Raw genomic sequence first — 22628 nt, forward strand, 5'->3', positions numbered from 1 at the left:
CTTATTCAGGGGTTACTTGTATTTTTTTTTTCAGGGGTTACTTGTATTTATTTTTTTCAGGGGTTACTTGTATGGATTACTTATTCAGGGGTTACTTGTATTTTTTTTCAAGAGTTACTTGTATTTTTTTTTTCAGGGGTTACTTGTATTTTTTTTTCAAGATTTAGTTGTATTTTTTTCAGGGGTTACTTGTATTTTTTTTTTCAGGGGTTACTTGTATGGGTTAATTCAAGGGTTACTTGTATGAGTTATTTATTCAAGGGTTACTTGAATGAATTACTTATTCAGGGGTTACTTATATGAGTTACTTCAAAGGTTACTTATATGAATTACTTATTCAAAGGTTACTTGTTACTTATTCAACGGTTACTTGTAAGCCCCATACCAAACCAGTAACACCCTACAAGTAACCCTTGAGCAAAACTAATTATAACATCACTCTACAAGCAATCCCCAACCAAACCAGTAACACTCTACAAGTAACTCTTGAGCAAAACTAGTAACACCCTACAAGTAACCCCTAACCAAACTAGTAACACCCTACAAGTAACCCCTGACCAAAACCAGTAACACCCTACAAGTAACCTGACCAAACCAGTAACACTCTCACCAAACCGGTAACACCCTACAAGTAACCCATGACCAAACCAGTAACACCCTACATGTAACCCCTGACCAAACCAGTAACACCTACAAGTTCTCATAACCAAACTAGTAACACCCTACAATTTTTGACGTAGAATGTTTGATCTAAGATTCCATGAAGAAAACGAGCTCACATTTCTTTGGTTCTCATCAATTTCACTACTTTAAATGCTGTTGATGATTTTAAGGATAATTAATCACAATTTTTCACAGCAATTTAACACCCAATTTCTACAATTTCGGGCTTTAATTGCAGCAATTTGGCAAAGACGAGAGAAAAAAATGGGTGGAGTAGAGATATGGTTGTTGGTGATGTGTGGTTTGGCTTGAAGAAGAAGCTAAGAAAAGAGGAGAGAGAAAATGGGTATAGTAGAGATATGATTGTTGGTGATGTATGGTTTGGAGAAGAAGATAAGAAAAGAATAGAGAGAAGAGTTGTGGTATTTTTTTAAAAAAAAAATAATAAAATTACAAAAATTTGTGATTTTTTTTTATTCTTTCACTTAATCCATTACTTTCATATTTTATTACTTTTTTCTAAAACTCCGCGCACGAAGAAATGAACGCGCACAGAAAAATGAACGCACACGGAGAAATGAAGCAACTGAGGGAGTTTTTTTTTTTTTTTTTTTTTTTTTTTTTTTTTTATTTTTAAGATAGAAATAAACAAGTCTCTAAAACAAACAAAAAAAAAATCTCTCAAAAACTTTCTCCGGCGAGTCAAAACTTCCACAACAAACAACAATGGCGGTCACAATTCCAAACCATCTGAAACAACACCACCACCACTCAACTTAATTCCAGAAAATGCTCAAACTCAACGAAGAAGACGACGACGACTATGCAAGGACTTCACCATCAACAACAACAGCTCGCTGCTCTTCTCTCCGTTGCCCTCGCCAAAGACGACACCGCCTCTTCCGCCGCCACTTCCGCCGCCGCACCATCTTCTTCGTCGCCGACTCAGGAAGCTGACGACTCCAATCGACTCTCCGCCATTAACTCGCTTCATCGTCTCATCCTTTTCCCTCCTAACTCACTTCTCGTTTCTCACTCCGCTACTTTTCTCTTTCAAGGCTTTTCTCAGCTTCTTACTGATAAGTATGTTCCTCTTTTATCTTTCAATTTTCTATTTTAGGGTTTATTTTGTTGCTATTTTGATTACTGCTGTTTTTTTGTTCTGATTGATTGAGCTTGTTGGAATTGATTTTGTTTATGTATTGCAATTTCTTTTTCAATTACTAGAATTATTAGTTTTCCAGTGAAAATAGCTTTCGATTTTTGAGAATTTGTTTTTTCAATTGTGTTTCCTGTGCTATAAATCAGAGATGTAGTGTTATAGAGTATTTGTCCCTGGGTGTTGAATTAGTGGATTTCAATTTGGAAATGGAGAATGTAATGAAAAATAATTGTGACATTTTTTTTCTTTTTTTTTTTTTATTAAATATGTGGCTCAGATCATATGCAATTCGTCGGGCAGCAGCCACTGGATATGGAGCGCTCTGCTCGATTTTGTGTACAATTCCGCCGGGTTCTAATGGAAGACAGAACCATGTTGTACTGGGAACTTTGGTGGATCGATTTATTAATTGGGCGTTGCCATTGTTGAAAAATATGACTGCAAATGATGGGTCAATGGAGCTGGCTCTGGAAAGTCTGCGCGAATTCCTAAATGTAGGGGATGTAGGAGCCACTGAGCGGTATGCTTTTCCTATACTCAAAGCATGTCAAGAACTGCTTGAGGATGAGAGGACCTCCTTGAATCTGCTGCATCAGATTTTGGGTGTTTTAACTGTGTTATCCTTGAAGTTTTTTAGATGTTTTCAGCCCCACTTTGTTGATATTGTTGACCTGCTACTCGGATGGGCAATGTTACCGGATCTTGCTGAGTCTGATAGACAAGTTATTATGGGCAGCTTCTTGCAGTTTCAGAAATATTGGGTGAGTAATCTGCAGTTCCCTTTGAGTTTGCTGTCCAAGTTTTTAGGTGATATGGATATGCTGCTACAAGATGGAAGTCCTGGAACTCCTCAACAGTTTCGTAGATTGCTTGCTTTATTTTCTTGTTTCTCGACTGTACTAAAATCAACGGCTTCAGGTTTGCTAGAAATTAATCTTCTTGAACAGATAGTTGAGCCTTTGAGTAAAATGATTCCCAAGTTGCTGGGATGCTTGTCTCTGATGGGGAAAAAGTTCGGGTGGTCAAAGTGGATTGAGGATTCTTGGAGGTGTTTGACTCTCTTGGCCGAAATATTACAGGAAAAGTTTTCCACCTTTTATCCGCTTGCTCTTGATGTTTTATTTCTGAGTTTGGATGTGGATGACAGTATAAAACCTGCTGAAGGGGGGAAAATTATGTCCTTTCAGATTCACGGTGTTCTTAAAACTAATCTGCAATTGCTGTCCCTGCAAAAAATGGGGCTTCTTCCTTCTTCTGTTCATAAGATTTTGCAATGGGATTCTCCAATTTCTCAGCTGCGTTTGCATCCCAATCATTTAGTGACTGCAAGTGCTGCTGCTACTTATGTTTTCTTGCTTCAACATGGGAATGATGAAGTTGTTGAACATGCAATTAGCTCATTATTCGAAGAGATGGTCATGTTGTCTCATATGTTAGAAAAAGTCCTTGTCTGTAGAGATGTGGATACTAACCGTCCCAGTACTGATTCTTTCTCAAAGATGGAGTTGTTTGCCTTAATTAAGTATAATTTGAAAGTCTTACTGAGCTGTATTTGCCTGGACAAGACAGATAGTTTGACTGCCTCACCTGACATAGCTAATTTGTTGTGCAAAAGGTCAGAACGTCTAGCATTATTTGTAATTACGAAGTCGTATCCTTTTCAGTTGTCTGTCAAAAGCTGTGTAGAGCTGCAAGTAGTTGTTCTTGAAACTTTAGGTAGGATTTCTTCAGTCGAGCTATTGAGCAAGTACTCCATTCAGTTTCGCAGCAATGATTCTGTTCAGAAAACAAATAGAGTTAGTATGGATTGTAATTTCATTGTTGGGCATTTAAACAAGTACAGTAGCATCCTTTTGAAAGCTCTTGAAGCTAATTCTCCTCTTGCTGCAAAACTCAAAGCCCTTGATTGGATTCATAAATCATGTGAAGATGCAACTAGAATATATGAAAGTCTGAATGTGCCCATAAATCCTTATGATGATGCTGGATATGGTTCTGCTGTCTGGACTCTGATTTCCTCTGTACTGGGTGCTGCATTTGACAGGGAAACAAAAGTGAGGTTGCAAGTGGCTACAGTATTTGACATGCTTTTACGAGCAAAACTTGTTCATCCCAGAGACTTCTATCAGATGGCAGAAGTGGTCCTCGAAAAGCTTGGCGATCCAGATACTACAATAAGAAGTGCTTTTGTAAAGCGTCTTTCCCTTTTCCTCCCGGTTGCGGTGTATCTCTGTGGCTCATCAGATTGTGGAACTGTTACAACAGACAGGCTCACTGACTGTAAATCAGGAAATAGAGCTGACTTGCACTGGAGACATGTGTTTGCCCTTAAGCAGCTGCCACAACGTCTGCAACCACAGCAGCTTGTTTCTATTTTGAGTTACATCTCACAACGATGGAAGGCACCTCTTTCTTCCTGGATTCAACGGCTTATTCAACACTGTAATTGTGCGAAGGAATTAACCCAAAGTCTGGAGGAAACCGGAAGTTCCAGTGGCAATAGTAAATGGCTGGAAATTAAGTTTGAGGCTGAATTTCTTGAAAAAACTAGTTTAGTGAATAACTTGGCTGGTGTATGGTGGGCTATACATGAAGCTGCTCGATATTGCACTGCTACTCGTCTTCGGACTAACCTCGGTGGTCCAACTCAAACTTTTGCAGCTCTAGAGAGAATGCTTCTGGATGTATCTCATATGCTGCAAATTGATAGCGAGCAAAATGATGGAGGTTTAAGCATAATAGGTTCCAGTGGTGCCCATTTACTGCCTATGAGGTTATTGCTGGATTTTGTTGAGGCTTTGAAGAAAAATGTATACAATGCATATGAAGGTTCTTCTGTGCTGCCTCTTGCTTCTCGTCAGAGTTCCTTGTTTTTTCGAGCAAACAAAAAGGTTTGTGAGGAGTGGTTTTCTCGCATATGTGAGCCAATGATGAATGCTGGCTTGGCGTTACAGTGCCATGATGCTATCATCCAGTATTGTTCCCTGCGTTTGCAGGAGCTCAAAAGTTCAGTAGCTTCTTCCTTTAGAGAAAAGTCTCGAATTCAGGCTGTTGATAACCCACTTGATGTCAGGGGAAAGTTAAGTGGAGATGTGATGCGAATTGTGCAACACATGGCTCAGGCTCTGTCTAAGAAACATGAATCAGCAGCTTTAATTGGCTTGCAGAAATGGGCGTATATGAGCTTTTCTTCTTTGTTTGATGAAAGCAAACAAGCTGATAATAGCTATCAGCTTTATGGACCTTTCTCGTGGATCACTGGTTTAGTACATCAAGCAGAAGGACAATATGAAAAAGCTGCTGCTGTCTTTACTCATTTGCTTCAGACAGAAGAATCCCTTAGTTCTATGGAAGCTGATGGAATACAATATATAATTGGACGTGTCATTGAGAGCTATTGTGCTATTTCAGATTGGCAGTCACTTGATTATTGGTTGCTGGAGCTGCAAGCTTTACGGGCAAAGCATGCTGGAAAAAGTTATTCAGGTGCTTTAACTATTGCTGGAAATGAAATGAATGCAATCCATGCGTTAGCTCAATTTGATGAGGGTGACTACCGGGCATCATGGGCATCCTTAGATTTAACACCCAAAAGTAGCTCTGAACTTACTCTCGATCCCAAATTGGCATTGCAAAGGAGTGAGCAGATGCTTTTGCAGGGATTGCTTTATAAAACTGAAGATAAAATGGACATGATGCCTGATGAGATGCATAAGGCCAAGTTGTTGCTGAATGAAGCTCTGACTATTCTCCCACTTGATGGGTTGCCAGAGGCTGCACCATATGCCATACATTTGCACTGCATATATGCATTAGAAGAGGATTGGAGGTTGGCTAACATTCAGGACAAACCTAAGCAGTTTGAATCAATAGTAAATTCACTTTGGCAGGCAGTTTATCTGCCAATGAGTGTAGTCCACCAGGATTGTAGCTCATGGCTGAAGCTTCTTAGGGTATACAAAACCATCCTGCCTATTTCATCTGTTACTTTGCAGCTATGCAAGGATTTAATGTGCTTAGCTCGCAAGCAGGGAAATTTTGGGCTGGCAAACAATCTTAAGAAGTATCTCAGGGATCAAACTGATACTTGCTTTGAGGGAAGTAACCGTGTATTTCTAACATCAAGCTTGAAGTATGAGGATATTCTGCTGTTGTATGCTGAAAAGAAGTTTGCAGATGCATTCACGAATATGTGGTCATATGTTAAGTCTGGCTTTTTTGGTTTAGAAGATGTAGATGCTGCTGCTGACGATAGTCCATTAAAGGCTAAGGCGTGTCTGAAGCTCTCAAATTGGTTGAAGCGGGATTATGCTGATTTTAGCCTGGAAAATGTTGCTCTTGATATTCTTACTGACTTTAGCCAGTTTGGTGATGGTGATGAATCCTTGGTAGAAGAGAAGTTGATCTCTAAACCAAGTACACGCTTAGTCATTGAGGAAATTGTTGGCACAGCAACAAAGCTATCGACGCAGCTTTGCCCTACTTTAGGCAAGACTTGGATTTCATATGCATCTTGGTGTTTTTCTCAAGCTAAAGAGAGTCTAAACCCATCTCAGGGAGCTGTCCTTCATTCGTCCCCTCTTTCTCCAGTCCTTCGTCAAGAGTTGATGCCAAATATGACCAGTTTAACTGAAGATGAAATTTCGAGAGTTAGATCTGTTATTTCAGAACTTCTTTGTGCAAATGATTCAAATGAAGGGGAAGAGAGGTGTTCCTTAGTTGAATCATCCAATGAGGCGAATCGCCTAAATCAAACATCTTTGGTGCAGAAACTAGTGGATGTTATTGAATCTTTTGCAAGAGCACCTGGTGTGGAAAATTTTGGTTCTGAGCCTCTGTCATCTGCAGTGTCATCTGAGCTTTGGATGACTTTTCATAATCACGATGTTCACCCAGAAGAAAATGTTATGACATCTTATGTCAGTGCTATGGTTGTCATGGTTGATATCTGGTGGTCTTTGAGGAAGAGAAGAGTTTCTTTGTTCGGGCACGCTGCATATGGTTTCATGCAGTACCTTTCGTACTCTTCCTCAAGGCTTGGTAGTTTCACATCCATTGACCATGATTGTGGATCCTTCAGTAAAAAAACTGGAAGCTTAAGGGCTACTCTGTATATACTACATATTATGCTCAATTATGGTTTGGAGCTGAAGGACACACTTGAACCTGCCCTATCTTCTGTGCCGTTGTTACCGTGGCAGGTATCACATTTTCCCACCCCATATCCTACATTACTTTTCCTGCAACTCTTCCACAATGTTCTGATCAAATGTCATCTTTAGGAAGTAACGCCACAGCTGTTTGCTCGACTATGCTCTCATCCAGAACCCGAAACACGGAAGCAATTGGAAGGCTTGCTAATGATGCTGGCAAAGTCGTCTCCGTGGTCTGTTGTGTATCCAACTCTTGTCGATGTTAATGCTTCTGATGAAGAACCGCCAGAGGAGCTTCAGCGTATTCTGGAATGTTTGGTAATTTACAGCTCTCAGTCCCTCTCACTTAATGCTTCTGCAATTTAGTGTACTGTGTTTTGCTGTTATAGGCATACAGTGTTTATTTCTTCAAGAATATAGACCTGAATCATTTGTTTTTTTAAATTATTTTTTACCGACCTTCATATCCTCATTCCTCACCTGTCACAAGGGCCAAAGCCTGATATGCTGATTGCTGACATAAGTTTTATTGCTATCTTTTTCTGATCCGTTCTAATCTTTTTGAGGAACCCTAAGTTGTTTCAAGACTCACCTTAAATTCATAGCACCTATACATATTTGATACTCTTGTAGTAATCTGATAGTGCTTGCAACGGTGAAATCTCTACTAGTTCGTTTGACTTGTCAATGAAGGAGGTCCTTCCGTAGGTTTGTTGAAACTTGAAAGAGTTGAAACCAACCTTGTTTGGGTTTACTCATTTGATGGCTGGTCACTTGATCCACTATGATTTTATTTATTTGTTTATTTATTTTATTTTATTTTTTATTTATTTTTTTTTTTTTATAATTTATCTACTATTAATTTTATCTCTACTTTTTAGACTTGTTAGTAATGTCTTGCGTCACTATGTTTCAATATTGAGTCCTTGTTCATTCAGCTTTAAGTTGTCCTTGGTGCCATGTTTCTAATGTTTCTCTCTGTTATTGATTGATTGATGGTCTTTTACCCTTTTTATCATCATTCAGATGAAGCTTTATCCAAGGCTGGTACAAGATGTCAAGCTCATGATTTATGAATTAGGAAATGTAACTGTTCTCTGGGAGGAACTATGGCTCAGCACTCTCCAAGATCTTCATGGAGGTAGCCTTAGCTCATTGCTGTTGCATTTCCTTGGAAAATTTTTGTAAAACTTTTTCCTTAGAAGTACTAATCTTACAGAGTACACATTTTGAAATATTGATGTACTCTGAAGTGGGTGCTATTCTGACCTTTGCTTTCCTTTTTCATATTTATATATTTACTATACTGATTACTGACTTTAGCTGCTATGTAGCCCATACGTTTGTAATTAAGCTTTTGAGATGAAAATTTTTGGCCGTAGATATTGAGCATCTGTGTTTTGCAGATGTGCATAGGCGTATTAATTTGCTAAAAGAAGAAGCTGCAAGAATTTCAGGAAATATTACTCTTAGCCACAGTGAGAAAGTCAAAATCAATGCTGCGAAATATTCTGCTATGATGGCCCCTGTTGTTGTAGCCTTGGAGCGTCGTCTTGCTCTGATATCTAAAAAACCTGAGACTCCACATGAGAAATGGTTCCAGGATGAGTACAAAGAGCTGATAAGATCTGCAATTTTAGCCTTTAAAAATTCTCCTGCTTCTACTTCAGCACTTGGAGATGTCTGGCGACCATTTGATAATATTGCTGCATCCTTGGCATCTTATCAGAGAAAGTCTGAAGTTTCTTTGAAAGAAGTTGCACCACAACTGGCTCGCTTGTCCTCTTCTGATGTTCCGATGCCTGGGCTTGAGAAGCAAAAGCAGTTAATGCTGTCTGAAACTGACAGAGACTTCAGTAGCAATTCTCTGGGAATTGTCACAATTTCTTCTTTCTCCGAACAAGTGGCTATTCTACCAACCAAGACCAAACCTAAGAAACTTGTAATATTGGGCTCTGATGGTGGAAAGTATACATATCTTTTAAAGGGTAGAGAAGATTTACGACTTGATGCTCGAATCATGCAACTTTTGCAAGCGGTTAATAGTTTTCTTCAATCATATTCTGAAACTCGAAGTCGGTCAGTTGGTATTCGTTATTATTCTGTAACACCAATTAGTGGCCGGGCTGGTCTCATCCAGTGGGTGGATAATGTAATAAGCATTTACAGTATTTTCAAATCTTGGCAGCAAAGAGTTCAAATGGCCCAACTTCTGGCCACGGGTGGCAGCAATGTGAAAGATACAGTTCCTCCACCTGTTCCCCGGCCAAGTGACATGTTCTATGGGAAAATTATACCAGCATTAAAAGAAAAAGGCATAAAGAGAGTTATTTCAAGACGAGATTGGCCTCATGAAGTTAAGCTTAAGGTTTTCTTGGATCTTATGAAAGAGACTCCCAAGCAGCTTCTTCATCAAGAACTCTGGTGTGCAAGTGAGAGTTTCAGTGCTTTCAGCTCAAAACTGAAGAGGTAATAACAATCTATGGCTTAAATTAGCATTAATAAAGAATGAAACTGTTTGACAGGAATTCATGAGTCAAACGTTTAATACAATCTTATACAAGGTTTCTTTGCAATTGTTGCCTTCTTTATAGATTATGAATTTTATAAAACCCTAAGGAACTACAATTTCTTAAATGAACTATTATACTTAAAAGATGTCATTGTGTTTCTTAAATACTTTGTCTATTGTGATTTCTCTATGCAGGTATTGTGGTAGCTTAGCTGCTATGAGTATGGTGGGCCACATCTTTGGCCTTGGGGATAGACATTTGGATAACATTCTTATCGATTTTTTTAGTGGGGACATTGTACATATTGATTACAATGTGTGCTTTGAGAAAGGACAAAGGCTAAAGGTTCCTGAGATTGTGCCATTCCGCCTTACTCAGACACTTGAAGCTGCTTTAGGGTTGACTGGAATTGAAGGACTCTTCAGGGCAAACTGTGAAGCAGTAATTGGTGTTCTTAGACGGAATAAAGATTTACTTCTCATGTTATTGGAGGTCTTTGTGTGGGATCCACTGGTGGAGTGGAAACGTGGAGATTTTCATGATGATGCTGCTATTGGTGGTGAGGAAAGAAAGGGGATGGAATTGGCTGTTAGCTTAAGTTTATTTGCTTCTCGAGTGCAAGAGATGCGTGTTCCTTTACAGGTACTCCTTTATTCTGGCCTATTTAAACTGTGGTCTCTGGTTATATGCCTAGTAGTTGAACCCATTTATTATTTTCCAGAGTCCTGAATTCCTGATTGATTATAATAAATGACTTGTACCCACTTATGGTGAGATCCGTATTGAGTAATTGCTGCTGAATACCTAACATGCTATTCTTAAAGGCTTTATGAAACCACTAACTCAAGGTTTGCATTTTTTTAGATCAATACCTCAACCTTTTCAGCATCAAATGTTGTGCTGTCTTATTACAGACTTGTATTTTTATGGATCTGAGGCTTGTAGCTGTATGATAGAACTTATAATGGTCAACAATTTTTATAATAAGTATTTAACTATTTTCAATATAAATATTGACATAATTTAATATATCTTTAAAATGTGTTGTTCAAATTATAAATTATGAGCAATGGTAATCTTTTACCTTTCTAATGAAAACGGTGACAGCAAGCATTTGTCAACTGTCATATCAATATGTGGCATGTATTTCAGTTATAGGCACTCAGGAGCCACTTTTAATTTATGTGAACATTGTAGCTCTTTTTTTTTTTGGACCATTTTAGAGTTATTTTATAACATGCTTTGTCATTTAAGTTATTTCGTAATTTCCCAATCACAGAATTCATTGTTAACATGAGGAAGTTCACTAAGTTTGTCTTCTTTGGCAGGAACATCATGATTTACTACTAGCTAGTGCCCCGGCCATTGAATCTTCTTTTGAGGTCTCTCATATTTTTATATATTTATATATTTGTTGTATACTGTACTATAGTGTATTGTTTAAACTTGGAATTCTATTTGCAGAGGTTTTTGAATGTCTTAAACCAGTACGAACTTGTCTCGGCTATATTTTACCGTGCTGACCAAGAGAGGTCTACTCTTCTTTTCAATGAAACATCTGCAAAATCACTGGTCTCAGACGCAACTTCCCGCTCAGAGAAATCTCGTGCCCAGTATGAAGTTCAGGCTCGGGAGTTTGCTCAGGCTAAGGCTGGTGTGGCTGAGAAAGTCCAAGAAGCAACCACTTGGTTAGAGCAGCATGGAAGGTTCATTGATGCTTTACGGAATGATTCCATATCTGAAGTCAAAGCCAGTATAGGGCAAAGCTGTGTCGAAGATGCTTTATCTCTTACCTCTGCTGTTTCAGTAGCAGGTGTTCCATTGTCTATTGTTCCTGAACCCACACAAGCACAATGCCATGAAATAGACAGGGAAGTTTCTCAGCTCATAGCTGAGCTGGACGATGGAGTTTCATCTGCAGTAATAGCACTTCAAGCATATGCTCTTTCTCTGCAAAGATTCTTACCCTTAAATTACATTGCAACAAGCCCTGTACACAGTTGGGCACAAGTCTTACAATTGTCCATCAATTCACTTTCCCCTGATATGCTTTCCCTGGCGAGGAGGCAGGCTGGTGAGCTTATTTCGAAGATGCATGGAGATGATCTTGATTATGTCAGACATCGCCAGGATGATCTCTGTCTTAAAATGAAGAGGTTTGCTTTAGAGATAGAGAAACTCGAGGAGGAGTATGCTGGACTTGTAAACTCTATTGGCTCTGAAGCAGAATTGAAGGCTAAGAATCGTGTTCTATCTGCTTTTCAGAATTATATGCAATCTAGTGGGTTTACAAGGAATGAGGACCTCTTTCCTTCTCTTCCACATATACAATTTAAACACGAGGGTAGTAGAGATAGCAAAGTAGAAGTGGATATGAAGAAAGAGAAGTTATTGTCTGTTCTATATGTAGCCTTATGCTCTCTGTATGATGACATGAAACATAAGGTACAAAATATATTTAACGAGTCAAGTACTTTAGGAAATGTGGGCAGTCTGCCTCAGTCTGACTTTGGGATGGTATTCTTTGAGCTAGAAGAGCAAATAGAAAAATGTGTTCTAGTTATGGATTTTATTATTGATCTTCAGCATTCTGTTAGTAATGGAGCAGCAACTGGTGATACAGAAGTTTCTGACAAGAATTGGGCTTCCATTTTTAAAGCTACTTTGTTGTCGTGTAAGGATTTTGTTGTACATATGAGTGAAGCTATTTTTCCAGAGCTTATTAAATCCATTGTTTCCATTGATTCAGAAGTAGTGGATGCATTTGGAGCATTGTCCAATATCCGGGGATCTGTTGAAACTGCATTGGAGCAGCTTGTTGAGGTTGAAGTAGAGAGGGCATCTCTGGAAGAACTGGAAAAGGGCTACTTTGTGAATGTTGGTCTCATCACAGAGCAACAGTTGGCTCTTGAAGAAGCTGCTATGAAAGGAAGAGATCATCTTTCTTGGGAGGAAGCTGAGGAACTTGCTTCTCAAGAAGAAGCTTGTAGGGCAAAACTAGACGAACTTCACCACACATGGAATCAAAAGGATGCACGGAGCTCTTCCCTAATTAATAAAGAAGCTGGCATAAGAGATGGTCTGGTTTCTTCAGAACATCATTTTCTATCTCTGCTTGGTTCTGAGGAAGAGAGAGTAGGTCATGGTCTTAGAAACAATGTGTTATTATCTACATTGGACAGACCTTTCTCTGGATTAGAGTCTCAGGACAAGAAGCTCCTTTCTTATTGTGATTCAAGTTTCTGTCAAGTTGATATTTCCAAATTAACTAACATAATCACATCTGGATGCCAATTGTCCGAATATATCTGGAAATTCAAAGGTTTACTGAGTGGTATTGATTTTTTTGCTTGGAAAGTTGCAGTAATGGATTCCATCCTTGATGTTACCATCCATAATGTATCTTCATCTATTGATCAGAATTTGGGTATGGATCAGCTTATTGATACAATAAAGAAAAAGCTGGTAGGGCACCTCCATGTCCTGATGAGCCTATACATCAAAGAACGAATTGCTCCTGCATTAGTGCACTGCTTAGATAAAGAGGTTGAGAAGTTAAAGCAACAATTGGAAGGGTTTAAAGAGCATGGATTTGATAAATTGAAGAAGGATCTTAGTGATGAGAAAAAAATGAAAGTAATGCTTGAAGAGTACTGCAGTGCACATGAAACTGTCAGAGCAGCAAAGTCAGCTGCATCTCTTTTGAGGAAACAAGTGAATGAGCTAAAGGAGGCTATTAAAAGAACTAGCCTAGAGATTATTCAAATGGAATGGATGAATGATATGACCTTAAATCCTTCACATGATAGCAGGATCATAGCTCATAAATTTCTAGAAAGTGATGACAAGATGTATCCTCTTGTTCTGGATATCTACCGACCTAATTTGTTGGAAAAGATGCAATCTTCCGTCTCTAAGATAGCTAGTTCAATTGAATGCTTGCAGTCTTGTGAAAGGACCTCTATCACAGCTGAAGGGCAGCTGGAAAGAGCCATGAATTGGGCTTGTGGTGGTCCAAATTCCAGCGTGACTGGCAATACCTCTTACAAGGGTGCTGGAATTCCTTCTGAGTTCCATGATCATTTGCAGCAGAGGAAAAAGTTGTTGCAGGAAGCTCGCGAAAAGGCTGCTGACATTATGAGAGTTTCTTTGTCGATTTTGGAGTTTGAAGCATCAAGAGATGGTATACTTTGTGTTCCTGGTGAATTATTTCCATTCAGAACCAGTGGAGATAAAAGGGCATGGCAGCAAGCATATTTAAATGCATTGGCAAGGCTGGAAGTCACTTTCCATTCTTTCTCTCGTGAGTGATTCCGTTTTTTCTGCTCAGTACTTATTATTCTTTATTTAGTCACTGAAGTACTGAACTGTATAATTTTGGATCAGGGGCTGAACAGGAATTGAAGTTAGCAAAGTGCAGCTTGGAAGCTGCCTCCAATGGTTTATTTTCTGCCTCTAATGAACTCTCTGTGGCTTCTTCAAAAGCAAAGTCAGCCTCAGGTTGTAATATTTTCTGTAATTTTCAATTTTGTTATGTATATTTTTGTGGATTTATGTTTTACTTTCCTGTTACAATTTATCTCACACATGAATTGATATGATGTATCTGGGGTTTCAACCAATTCAGAGGACTTGCAAACTACTCTGCTTCAAATGAGAGATTGTGCATGTGAAGCTAGCATCGCACTCTCTGCTTTTTGTCACGTTGCGAATGGACATACTGCTTTGACTTCTGAATGTGGTTCCATGCTTGAAGAGGTTTGTAATCTTTTTCTCACTTGAGTTTTGTTGTAGGCTCTTCTTCCGTTAGTGGCTTTTTGTAAAGGCTGCTACCTTTTATTATGATTGAAGAGTTAAATATCCTGAAAAGATTTAATTGTGAACATAATATAGATTACCATGTTCTGCTTCTTGGTGTTGCTGGTTATCGCTTTCGATAACTTTCTTTGTTTTGTCTCTCAATACAGTCTTCAGTGGCATTTTCAGCAGTCTGAACTTTCAATGCACCCCCATCTCACTTTCTTTGTCCAATATTCTTTGTTTGACATTATAGGTGCTAGCTATAAGCGATGGTCTTCATGATGTGCATAACTTGGGAAAAGAGGCTGCAGCAATGCATCGTTCCCTTATGGAATCCATAGCAAAGGTGATTTCTCATAAACAATGTCTAGGGTTTTCATTTCCTTATTTTTTTATTTTCTTAATAATAATCTATTTATAAATTATATGACTGGGTTGTGGTTCCATCACCTTGCTGTTATTGAAACTTTGATACTGTATATGTTTTCCTTTTTTTTTTTTTTTTGGGAATTCACGTTAGCCTTCCTCTAATTAAGTTTCTTTTTTCACCATTACCTCTTTATACTGATTTGCTGAGTTATGTCAGGCAAGTGAGATAATCTTTCCACTTGAGTCAGTATTGTCCAAGGACGTAGCTGCAATGACTGATGCTATGACAATGGAAAGGGAAACCAAAATGGAGATATCGCCTATTCATGGGCAAGCTATATATCAATCCTATTATCCAAGGATTAAGGAGGCTTTCCAGGCTTTCAAGCCCCTGGTACCATCTCTAGTATCTTCTGTGAAGGAACTGTATTCTTCCCTGACTAAGCTTGCTCACTCTGCAAGCCTCCATGCTGCTAAGCTGCATAAGGTAATGCCATTTTTTAAATTCTGTTTTCATGCTTGACTGGAGTTGTTCTATATGTTTTAAATTTTTATCTGTTTTATCTATAGGCCGTTGAAGGTGTAGAAGCTACCCTGGAAGATAGGTCACAGGAAACGAATTTGTCAAGGGAAAACCTCATTCAAAGTTATACTGAATATGATGGCGTGGAAGGAGAAATAATCGGAGAACCTGAAGGAGAGGATGAAGGTTTGATTGCTGTCAATTATTTGTCTGCTGAAGATAAAGGATGGATATCTCCTCCAGATAGCATATGTAGTAGCAGCTCTGGTGGGGAAAGTATTTCAGATGAAATCAGTCCTTCCAATGGATTTAGTCTTCAAGAATCTGTGGAGCGTCTTTCGCTTAACTCCAACAACAAAGAGGATGGAGATCAAAAGGAACAATTACTATTCACTAAAACTGATCAACAGGATATCTTGCATGCTGTGATGTCAAATGACATGGAGGCCAAAGGAGATAGCACTGGTTTTTCTTTGGATATACAGCCTAATGCTCCTAAAGATTTGGACATGAATATCGATGGAAAAGATGATGCAACCTCATCAAAGCAAGTTGAAGCTGGAGATGACAGTCAAAATGATCGAATTAAAAAAGATGGTGTTCGAGCAATTAAGGGTAAGATTAAATTGCTTTACTGCATTTAGGCTATGTCTAGTTCACTTATTCAAGGACCTCATTTCAGATTAGATCGAAAATGATAACTTCAGATCAGATATAAATAAATGAGTTTATAACATACTTTATCATTTTATATGCATTTTTTATTGCTAAAAATATTGTTAATTCCGTAATGAAAAAATTTAGAAAATTACATAATAATAATTTTATTGCTAAATATTTCTAATTCCATGATGAAAAAATTAAGAAAATTAGAGACCCCATTTGATAGGTTTTTTTCCTTAATAAGACCCTTTTGATAGGTTTTTACCTTATATATTAGCGTACAAATAAGGTCAAAATTTGGTCAAATCAGATAATCAAATGTGATCAGGAAAAATAAGTGCAGATTAGATTGAAAAAAAATAAAAAATCAGATCATATAAGCAAAAATATGGTGAATTAAATCACAGCTTTACTTGAATGATAACGTGTAATTTTTAATAATTTCTATGGCTGCATTTACATCGACTATAATTAGACTGGAGGATTCATTTTTAGGCACTTTGGAAGAACAAAAATCAAGTGTAGATATATACAGACTATGTCATGCAACATAAACAACAAAAGCTAGCTGATGGGATTCATTAACCTAATAAATCCCTGTTAAGTGGAGAACATTGGTTGAAGTTAAACCAACATATGTTTCCCCTTTGGACCATTACATACTACGTGTGTCTTTTTTGGGTTGTGAGGAAATGGAATGCCAGATTTACAAATTGCTCTAGTCGTATTTTTTTAATAAATTCCACAATGTTTAAAACTCCTCATGGTGTAATGTGAGAAAACATTGACTGTCTATTTGGCACAAAGTCATAAATTATGGTGATGGACTGATGGTGTGAGTTTGTGTTAAATTTGGCGTGGAATGGCCTTATGAGTGTTCGCGATAATGCATCTTTAATTCAAGTGGGTGTTTTTCCTTCTTAAATTTTCAAAATTGTTTATTATTATTATTACCACCTCCCATCACTTCAATTTAAGTCCTTATATAAAATAGAGCTTGAAAGTACTATCTTCTTCCCTCATGGCCTCAATATACCTCCCTGAGAAAAAAGGGGATTTTTTAGTTGATGTATTAAAGTGTAGGATGATAACCACTTTTTTGCAAATTTATGTTAACTTCTGTTATAATGTAACTTGATAATGAATATTTTTTTGATAATATTAACAGCCTATAATCTTGCATTGATAGTGTAAAGTAGCACTTAATATTGCATTAATATTTTTAAATGTATTATTGAGACAGAAAAGATTTGCTCTTACCTTGAGCCATTTTATTGTCTTATAGTTAGGATCGATTCCATATTTGTAAAGCAAAATTGACTAGTTTTGCTCCAGAATGAACCAAAGCTGTAATAATTCCCTGTCCTGTTTGGTATTTGTAGGTAAAAACGCTTTTGCTATGTCAGTCTTAAGGCGTATTGAGGTGAAATTAGACGGCCGAGATATTTCTGAAACCAGGTACTTGCTTTTTTTTCACACTTTTAAAGCTTGTGCACAGGATCTATTTTGACCTTGACCCATCTTATGAATATATTCCAGAGAATTAAGTATTGGAGAACAGGTAGATTATCTGCTGAAGCAAGCTACTAGTGCAGATAATCTCTGCAACATGTATGAAGGTTGGACAGCATGGATTTGAGTTTGTAAGAAAGATGCTCCCGTGATGGGTTCTGCAATGTACACCCACATATGGCAGCTCTTTAGCATCTGGTTGTAATAATTGTGGTGAGGCAGGCCTTCAGCATGAGCAGTTTTGGATGAAGCCTGCGACTCCACCTCAATATGTGACCGAAAAGAACCATGCAGGTCTATTTGGGGAGATGCCGATTGTGCTGTTTATTTGGGTTAGTGGACCTCTGATCCTGCTGGAAAAGGCATAAGGACATATACCTCAGCTTTTGCTGACTAGACTCTGTGGATGTGGCGCTGTATGAGCTGATCAACTCCATTGCACCACAGAAACATGCCAAAACTTTTTGGAAAGAGAGAAAATGACACTTAATATTCTTCTGTGATCACTGATCAGAGCCTCAACGGTAGTGCCATGGCCTTTTAAGTCACAATATACTTAAAATCCCGTGGGGAGTAGTTCAAAACTTGCTTCCTGTGATCCTAATATGCTTCCTGTTAAGAAACTCTAGGAAATGAGCTTGGGAGGTCACAGTTACTGCATGTGGTTTGTGCAGTTTGGGAAATAGTTTGTTGCTGATGGAAAAACGCCTTTATGCAGCAACCACCTTGAAGATTATGAAGCAGAAGCAGAATACCCGATTCTTTTGCTTTGCTTTCCTAAATTCTGTCTGCAACAACCCCTCTGCCCTCTTTGACTGCAAATCATGATAATTCCAACTGTCCAAGTTAATGTCACAAATTTGCCTTAAATAATTATCGAAGCAGCTTGGTAAGTGGAGGCTGGATGTTTCTGTTAATATATGTTCGTGTATTATAATTAGGATTCTAACTACCATTTGATATGGTTTCTATGACAGTGGTTATAGTAGGGTCTTATTAGGAGGTAATCAAAACACAAATTTACACTTGAGAAGTGAATTGGAAGTTTTTTACCAGTTACAAGCCTTTCAAGTTTGAGTTTGGTTTTTATCTGAAAAATTCGAGTTGCCTTGGCTTGAAAATTCGGATGTGCTATTGAATATTTTATTTTGGTAGAATCATCTGATAATTGTACATGTATTGGATTCAGACTGTATCTTCCTTTGTTCACCATCCATGCATTATTTTGATTTTTTGTCTTGTAAAAGCACAAACTTTAACCATGAATATTTTTTATTGAATATTGTAAATAAATAAATAAATTGATATTATGAAAACTTTATTTAAGTGCTGAGTATAATGAACTCTCTAGAGTCTTAGACTGAAGAAAATAAAAAAATACAACATATAACAGGTGCTAGTTTAGTCACTAAAACAGCAACATAAAACCTTGGGTTACCGCCCACTGTAGCAGCATATCATAATCCAGATTCCAGACAGTGACACTAAACATAGTTTATTACTCCAATCAACAGACCACAGTTTATAACTTTTATATGCCGAAAAACATACCGCCTCACTTAATGAAATCTCCCTTGATCTTCTCCTATAAATTGTCTCCAAGACCTCAAATTTCTTTTCATAACTAGAATCATAGCAATCAGCATAAACCTTGAAAAATCAACACAAAAACTCAACTTTTATTTTTAGGTTGCATAATAATATAATGTCTGCACTAGTTGATATCTGGAGCAGTGAGGCTGCCAAGATGCAGGAACAGAATCAAGCCAAACCTTCCAACCCACCACCTTCTTCGGCCTCAACCTCGGCTTCAGAAAACAAGACTCAAATTGAAACGGGTCAGCCTAATTGGGTTCAAGCCATGTATGTGAAGATGCCCACTTCTCTTTGTTCTGACTCCAGTCTGTCTATGGTTATGGACTGTGTTAGCGCTTAGAAGATGAATTAATTGGACTGCTTCAGTCTTTTGTAATTTTCTTTTCACTTGTTTGAGAGTGTCTTAGCTTAAGCTATTTTGTACTTATATCTTAAATTGTTGCTCTACTTTTGGATCAATAAAACTCTGTATATTCTACTACTAGTTTATTTTCAAGTTCGTTCAAATAACAAACATTTAATCACATAATACAGGGAGTAATATTTTTCATTTTCAGGTTTTTTTTTTTTTTTTTTTGACGGAATTCTAAATAAGAGTAAATAAATGCTTATTTAACAGCATTTATCACCCCTAATTTTAAATTCTCTCCGTCTAAAATCGATAGCAACATATTATAAGTGTTATATGTTCGTATAAGTTGTATTTCAATATACAATACGTAGTTTAAGCCAAATTGGATCAAATTAGAAACCAAGCTGAAAAACATAGTAAAAAAATTCAATTGTTTTCAACCAAAAAAAATAAATAAATAAAAATAAATAAATAAATTCAATCCAGCTTTTAATAATCTTGGATTCAAGTGAAGGATTGTATTTCTCTCAAAAAAAAAAAAAAAAAAAAAAAAAAAAAAAAAAAAAAAAAAAAAAGTGAAGGATTGTATGCTCTCTTCTTACTCTCTTCTTTTCATTATCATGAATTTATGATCCAAAACCCAACTAAACAAATGATCTCTTCCTTTCATAGTTCCTTGGATTATTATTTATTATTATGATCCAAAACTCATTAGCAACGTATCCCCAATTAGTTTCTTACTCTCTTCTTCCTTTCCTCCCTAAAAAAGCAGGAAACGCAATGGGAGAATACAAATGATTGACATGAACATAATTATCACCAATGCTTGTCGCGAAAATAATCTAACAAATAGCAGTGAATTGGCGCACATCTAACAGTATGATGAATTGTAAGTACATGTACATCATATATCTTCAAGTTATGAATTACATTCTAAATTTCTACCTTGGAAACTACTTGATCAGCTAAATGCATATGCTTCCCTACTTCTCTGATATTCATAAATTAGAATTATGTACCATACAGTATACCGTATAATATATACAAACCAAGTGAGACGTTGACAATGATGACTCAGGAAAGCAATACATACTCATACACTTCCTAAATCGTAACACTACAAATATACAAATGAGTCGCATTAGTTGGTCATGTCAAGAATACCTGTAATACATGGCTCAAAATCATGGCATATGGCCGACTTCAGTATTCATCTCAAGAAATAAGCTTCTTGTCCTGGTGTGCCTTCTAACTTGACAAAAACAATGAGGATGCATTTCTTCTTAGAACGCGTCACAATCCACTGGCATCCACACTCTCAGGGGAAGTGGCTTCCTCTATTGAACAATCTTCACATTCTTTGATCTGTAAATAGCAAGAAGAATTAAGGATTTAGTTGAAACAAGTTAGTGTAAATGGATGATTCTATCCATTAAGAGAGTTGTACCTTGTCAAATTTTATAGTAGCAAGCACCCTCCTTAGTGTACAGGGGTTCCTAGAGTCACCCTTAGTGTACATGATGATACAAGGTTTTGTAAACATTTTCGGATCAACTTCCATTTTCAAGTAAGGACTCCCAATGCGCCCGTATATCAATGTCTAGAGCACAAAAAATGATCAAGATATGAGTTTATATATGCAAGTCAATAAACAGTGACTATAATTGCAGAATATAGAGTGATACTGTGTAGCAAGAAGTTTGATATGCGATTACCTCTAAGAGAGGAAGACACCCCTTCATAGATATGACAGTAGTAACATCTTCTGCAAGTCCATATGCAGTTTTTCTTACTGACTCCCTCAAATACTCGTAGATGGCACGCGCCCAATTGAAAGATTTAAAGAGCTCCAGGCTCTCCAAATACCTCACAGGCCAAAAATGATATGCAAGTATCATTTGTACTGAAGAAGTACACACTAAACGTAAAATAAACTGACAACCTAAAGAAGTCATCGGCGTTATCCTTTTTCACATTCATGTGCTTCAGCTTCTCCATCAAATCTTCTTTCAATATCTTTCCCTTTATTCCAAAATAACGCTCAAAAATCTCAGGAGTTTTCCTAACCTGAGTTGTAAAATCAACAAGCTTTCCCTTGTTCGCTATTCCTAGACAGGACTCAACTTCTTTGCCACAAAATTGCAAGGCCTGTTTATCTATGATAAATGAATCTGAATTGTGATCGTATCTTTCGATAAATGCCTGCAAGAGAGGAAGGCAGATGCTGCGAGGAGGAATAGACAAGAACGGCTTGAATATGGAATTTTCCATAACTCTTCTCTTTTCAGCAGTTAAATTGGAAAGAAAACTACTGAGTAGCTTCTGACTGCACCTTGAACGCAGCTGTCGAGGTTGCTTTCTGATACCCTTTCCCTGCTACAACAAAGAGACATTTCTGTATGATAGAGCTACATATCAAAAATGAACTGAAGGGAAAGAGATATGTCAGTCGCAATCTTACCATAACATCACATTGTGTAGTGCTGCTGACCCCAGATGAAATCTCTGCTTCACCTCCTTCAGAATAACATGAAACTTCAGTGCTACTGTCATCAATCTTCCAACACACAGAAAACGTAAGCATCAGATATAACTTTCAGAACTGTTCGGGTTATTCTAGTATAGCTATAGAGAGGGGTTAGGAAACTACAATATAAAGTTATGCTAAAAGGAACCAACTGAGAGAAAACAAGCTAACATAATCTTGAATGGTATTGTATTATTTTGCAGGAAAAATATAAATTTCTCTAATTTTTTTCTTTTTTTCCCCCCTGTGATCTAGCTATTTACTCTATTCTGTATTGGCAATGTATGTTTCTGTTTCTAAGCATATTTACATGTTTATGGAGCCTTAATTCCTTGTGACTGTATTATATGATCAGAAGCCTCACAGGTTACAGCATTACTTAAACTTCATTCAAATGTTATCTAAAATCAGTTTCACTGAAGATGAAATGATAAATGATAGAATTAATTGTAACAAAGTCCTAAAAAATACAAGTATATGAATGAAAGCAGGACAAGTGAAAATTGGAAAGAATCCTTACTTGTATAATTTGGACTGCAGGTTTTACTGAACCTTTTTGACAATTTTCATCAGTTTCCTCGGTCTTGATATTCTCCACCAGATCAACTGGATCGATTATATCCTCGGATTTTTCAGCTGATAAAACCAGTCCAGATGCTGATGACTCACCGAAACCCTCCAACCTTCTCCTTGAAACAAGCAACATTGCTTCTTGCCTGTTTTTCTCCCTCAGATCTTCCTCTAATTTCTCTTTCTGCAGCAAATTTAACAAAAATATACTATGGTGACTGTGTG

At 37.4% G+C, this 22628-nt stretch overlaps 2 protein-coding genes across 2 annotated transcripts; one reads left to right on the plus strand and one right to left on the minus strand.

Annotated features, from left to right (window-relative positions):
• Nucleotides 1–1264: 1264 nt before the first annotated feature.
• Nucleotides 1265–18587, plus strand: LOC145589812 (uncharacterized). Its single transcript, XM_081646500.1, has 15 exons — nt 1265–1746; nt 2103–7026; nt 7108–7296; nt 8005–8119; nt 8385–9447; nt 9686–10133; nt 10820–10873; nt 10956–13794; nt 13878–13991; nt 14119–14249; nt 14545–14637; nt 14878–15147; nt 15231–15798; nt 17229–17304; nt 17386–18587. Exons 1-15 carry the CDS (start codon nt 1487–1489, stop codon nt 17483–17485), a joined length of 11244 nt encoding a protein of 3747 aa, XP_081502626.1. The 5' UTR covers nt 1265–1486; the 3' UTR covers nt 17486–18587.
• A 2332-nt stretch (nt 18588–20919) lies between these two features.
• Nucleotides 20920–21890, minus strand: LOC145589084 (uncharacterized). Its single transcript, XM_081645650.1, has 2 exons — nt 21768–21890; nt 20920–21682 (listed from the first exon to the last, which is right to left on the minus strand). The coding sequence occupies exons 1-2, from the start codon at nt 21888–21890 to the stop codon at nt 21146–21148; spliced, it is 660 nt and encodes a 219-aa protein (XP_081501776.1). The 3' UTR covers nt 20920–21145.
• Between the last annotated feature and the right edge of the window lie 738 nt (nt 21891–22628).

The sequence above is a fragment of the Chenopodium album genome, chromosome 17 (genome assembly GCF_948465745.1).
Source record: "Chenopodium album chromosome 17, dcCheAlbu1.1, whole genome shotgun sequence".
NCBI classification, from domain to species: domain Eukaryota; kingdom Viridiplantae; phylum Streptophyta; class Magnoliopsida; order Caryophyllales; family Amaranthaceae; genus Chenopodium; species Chenopodium album.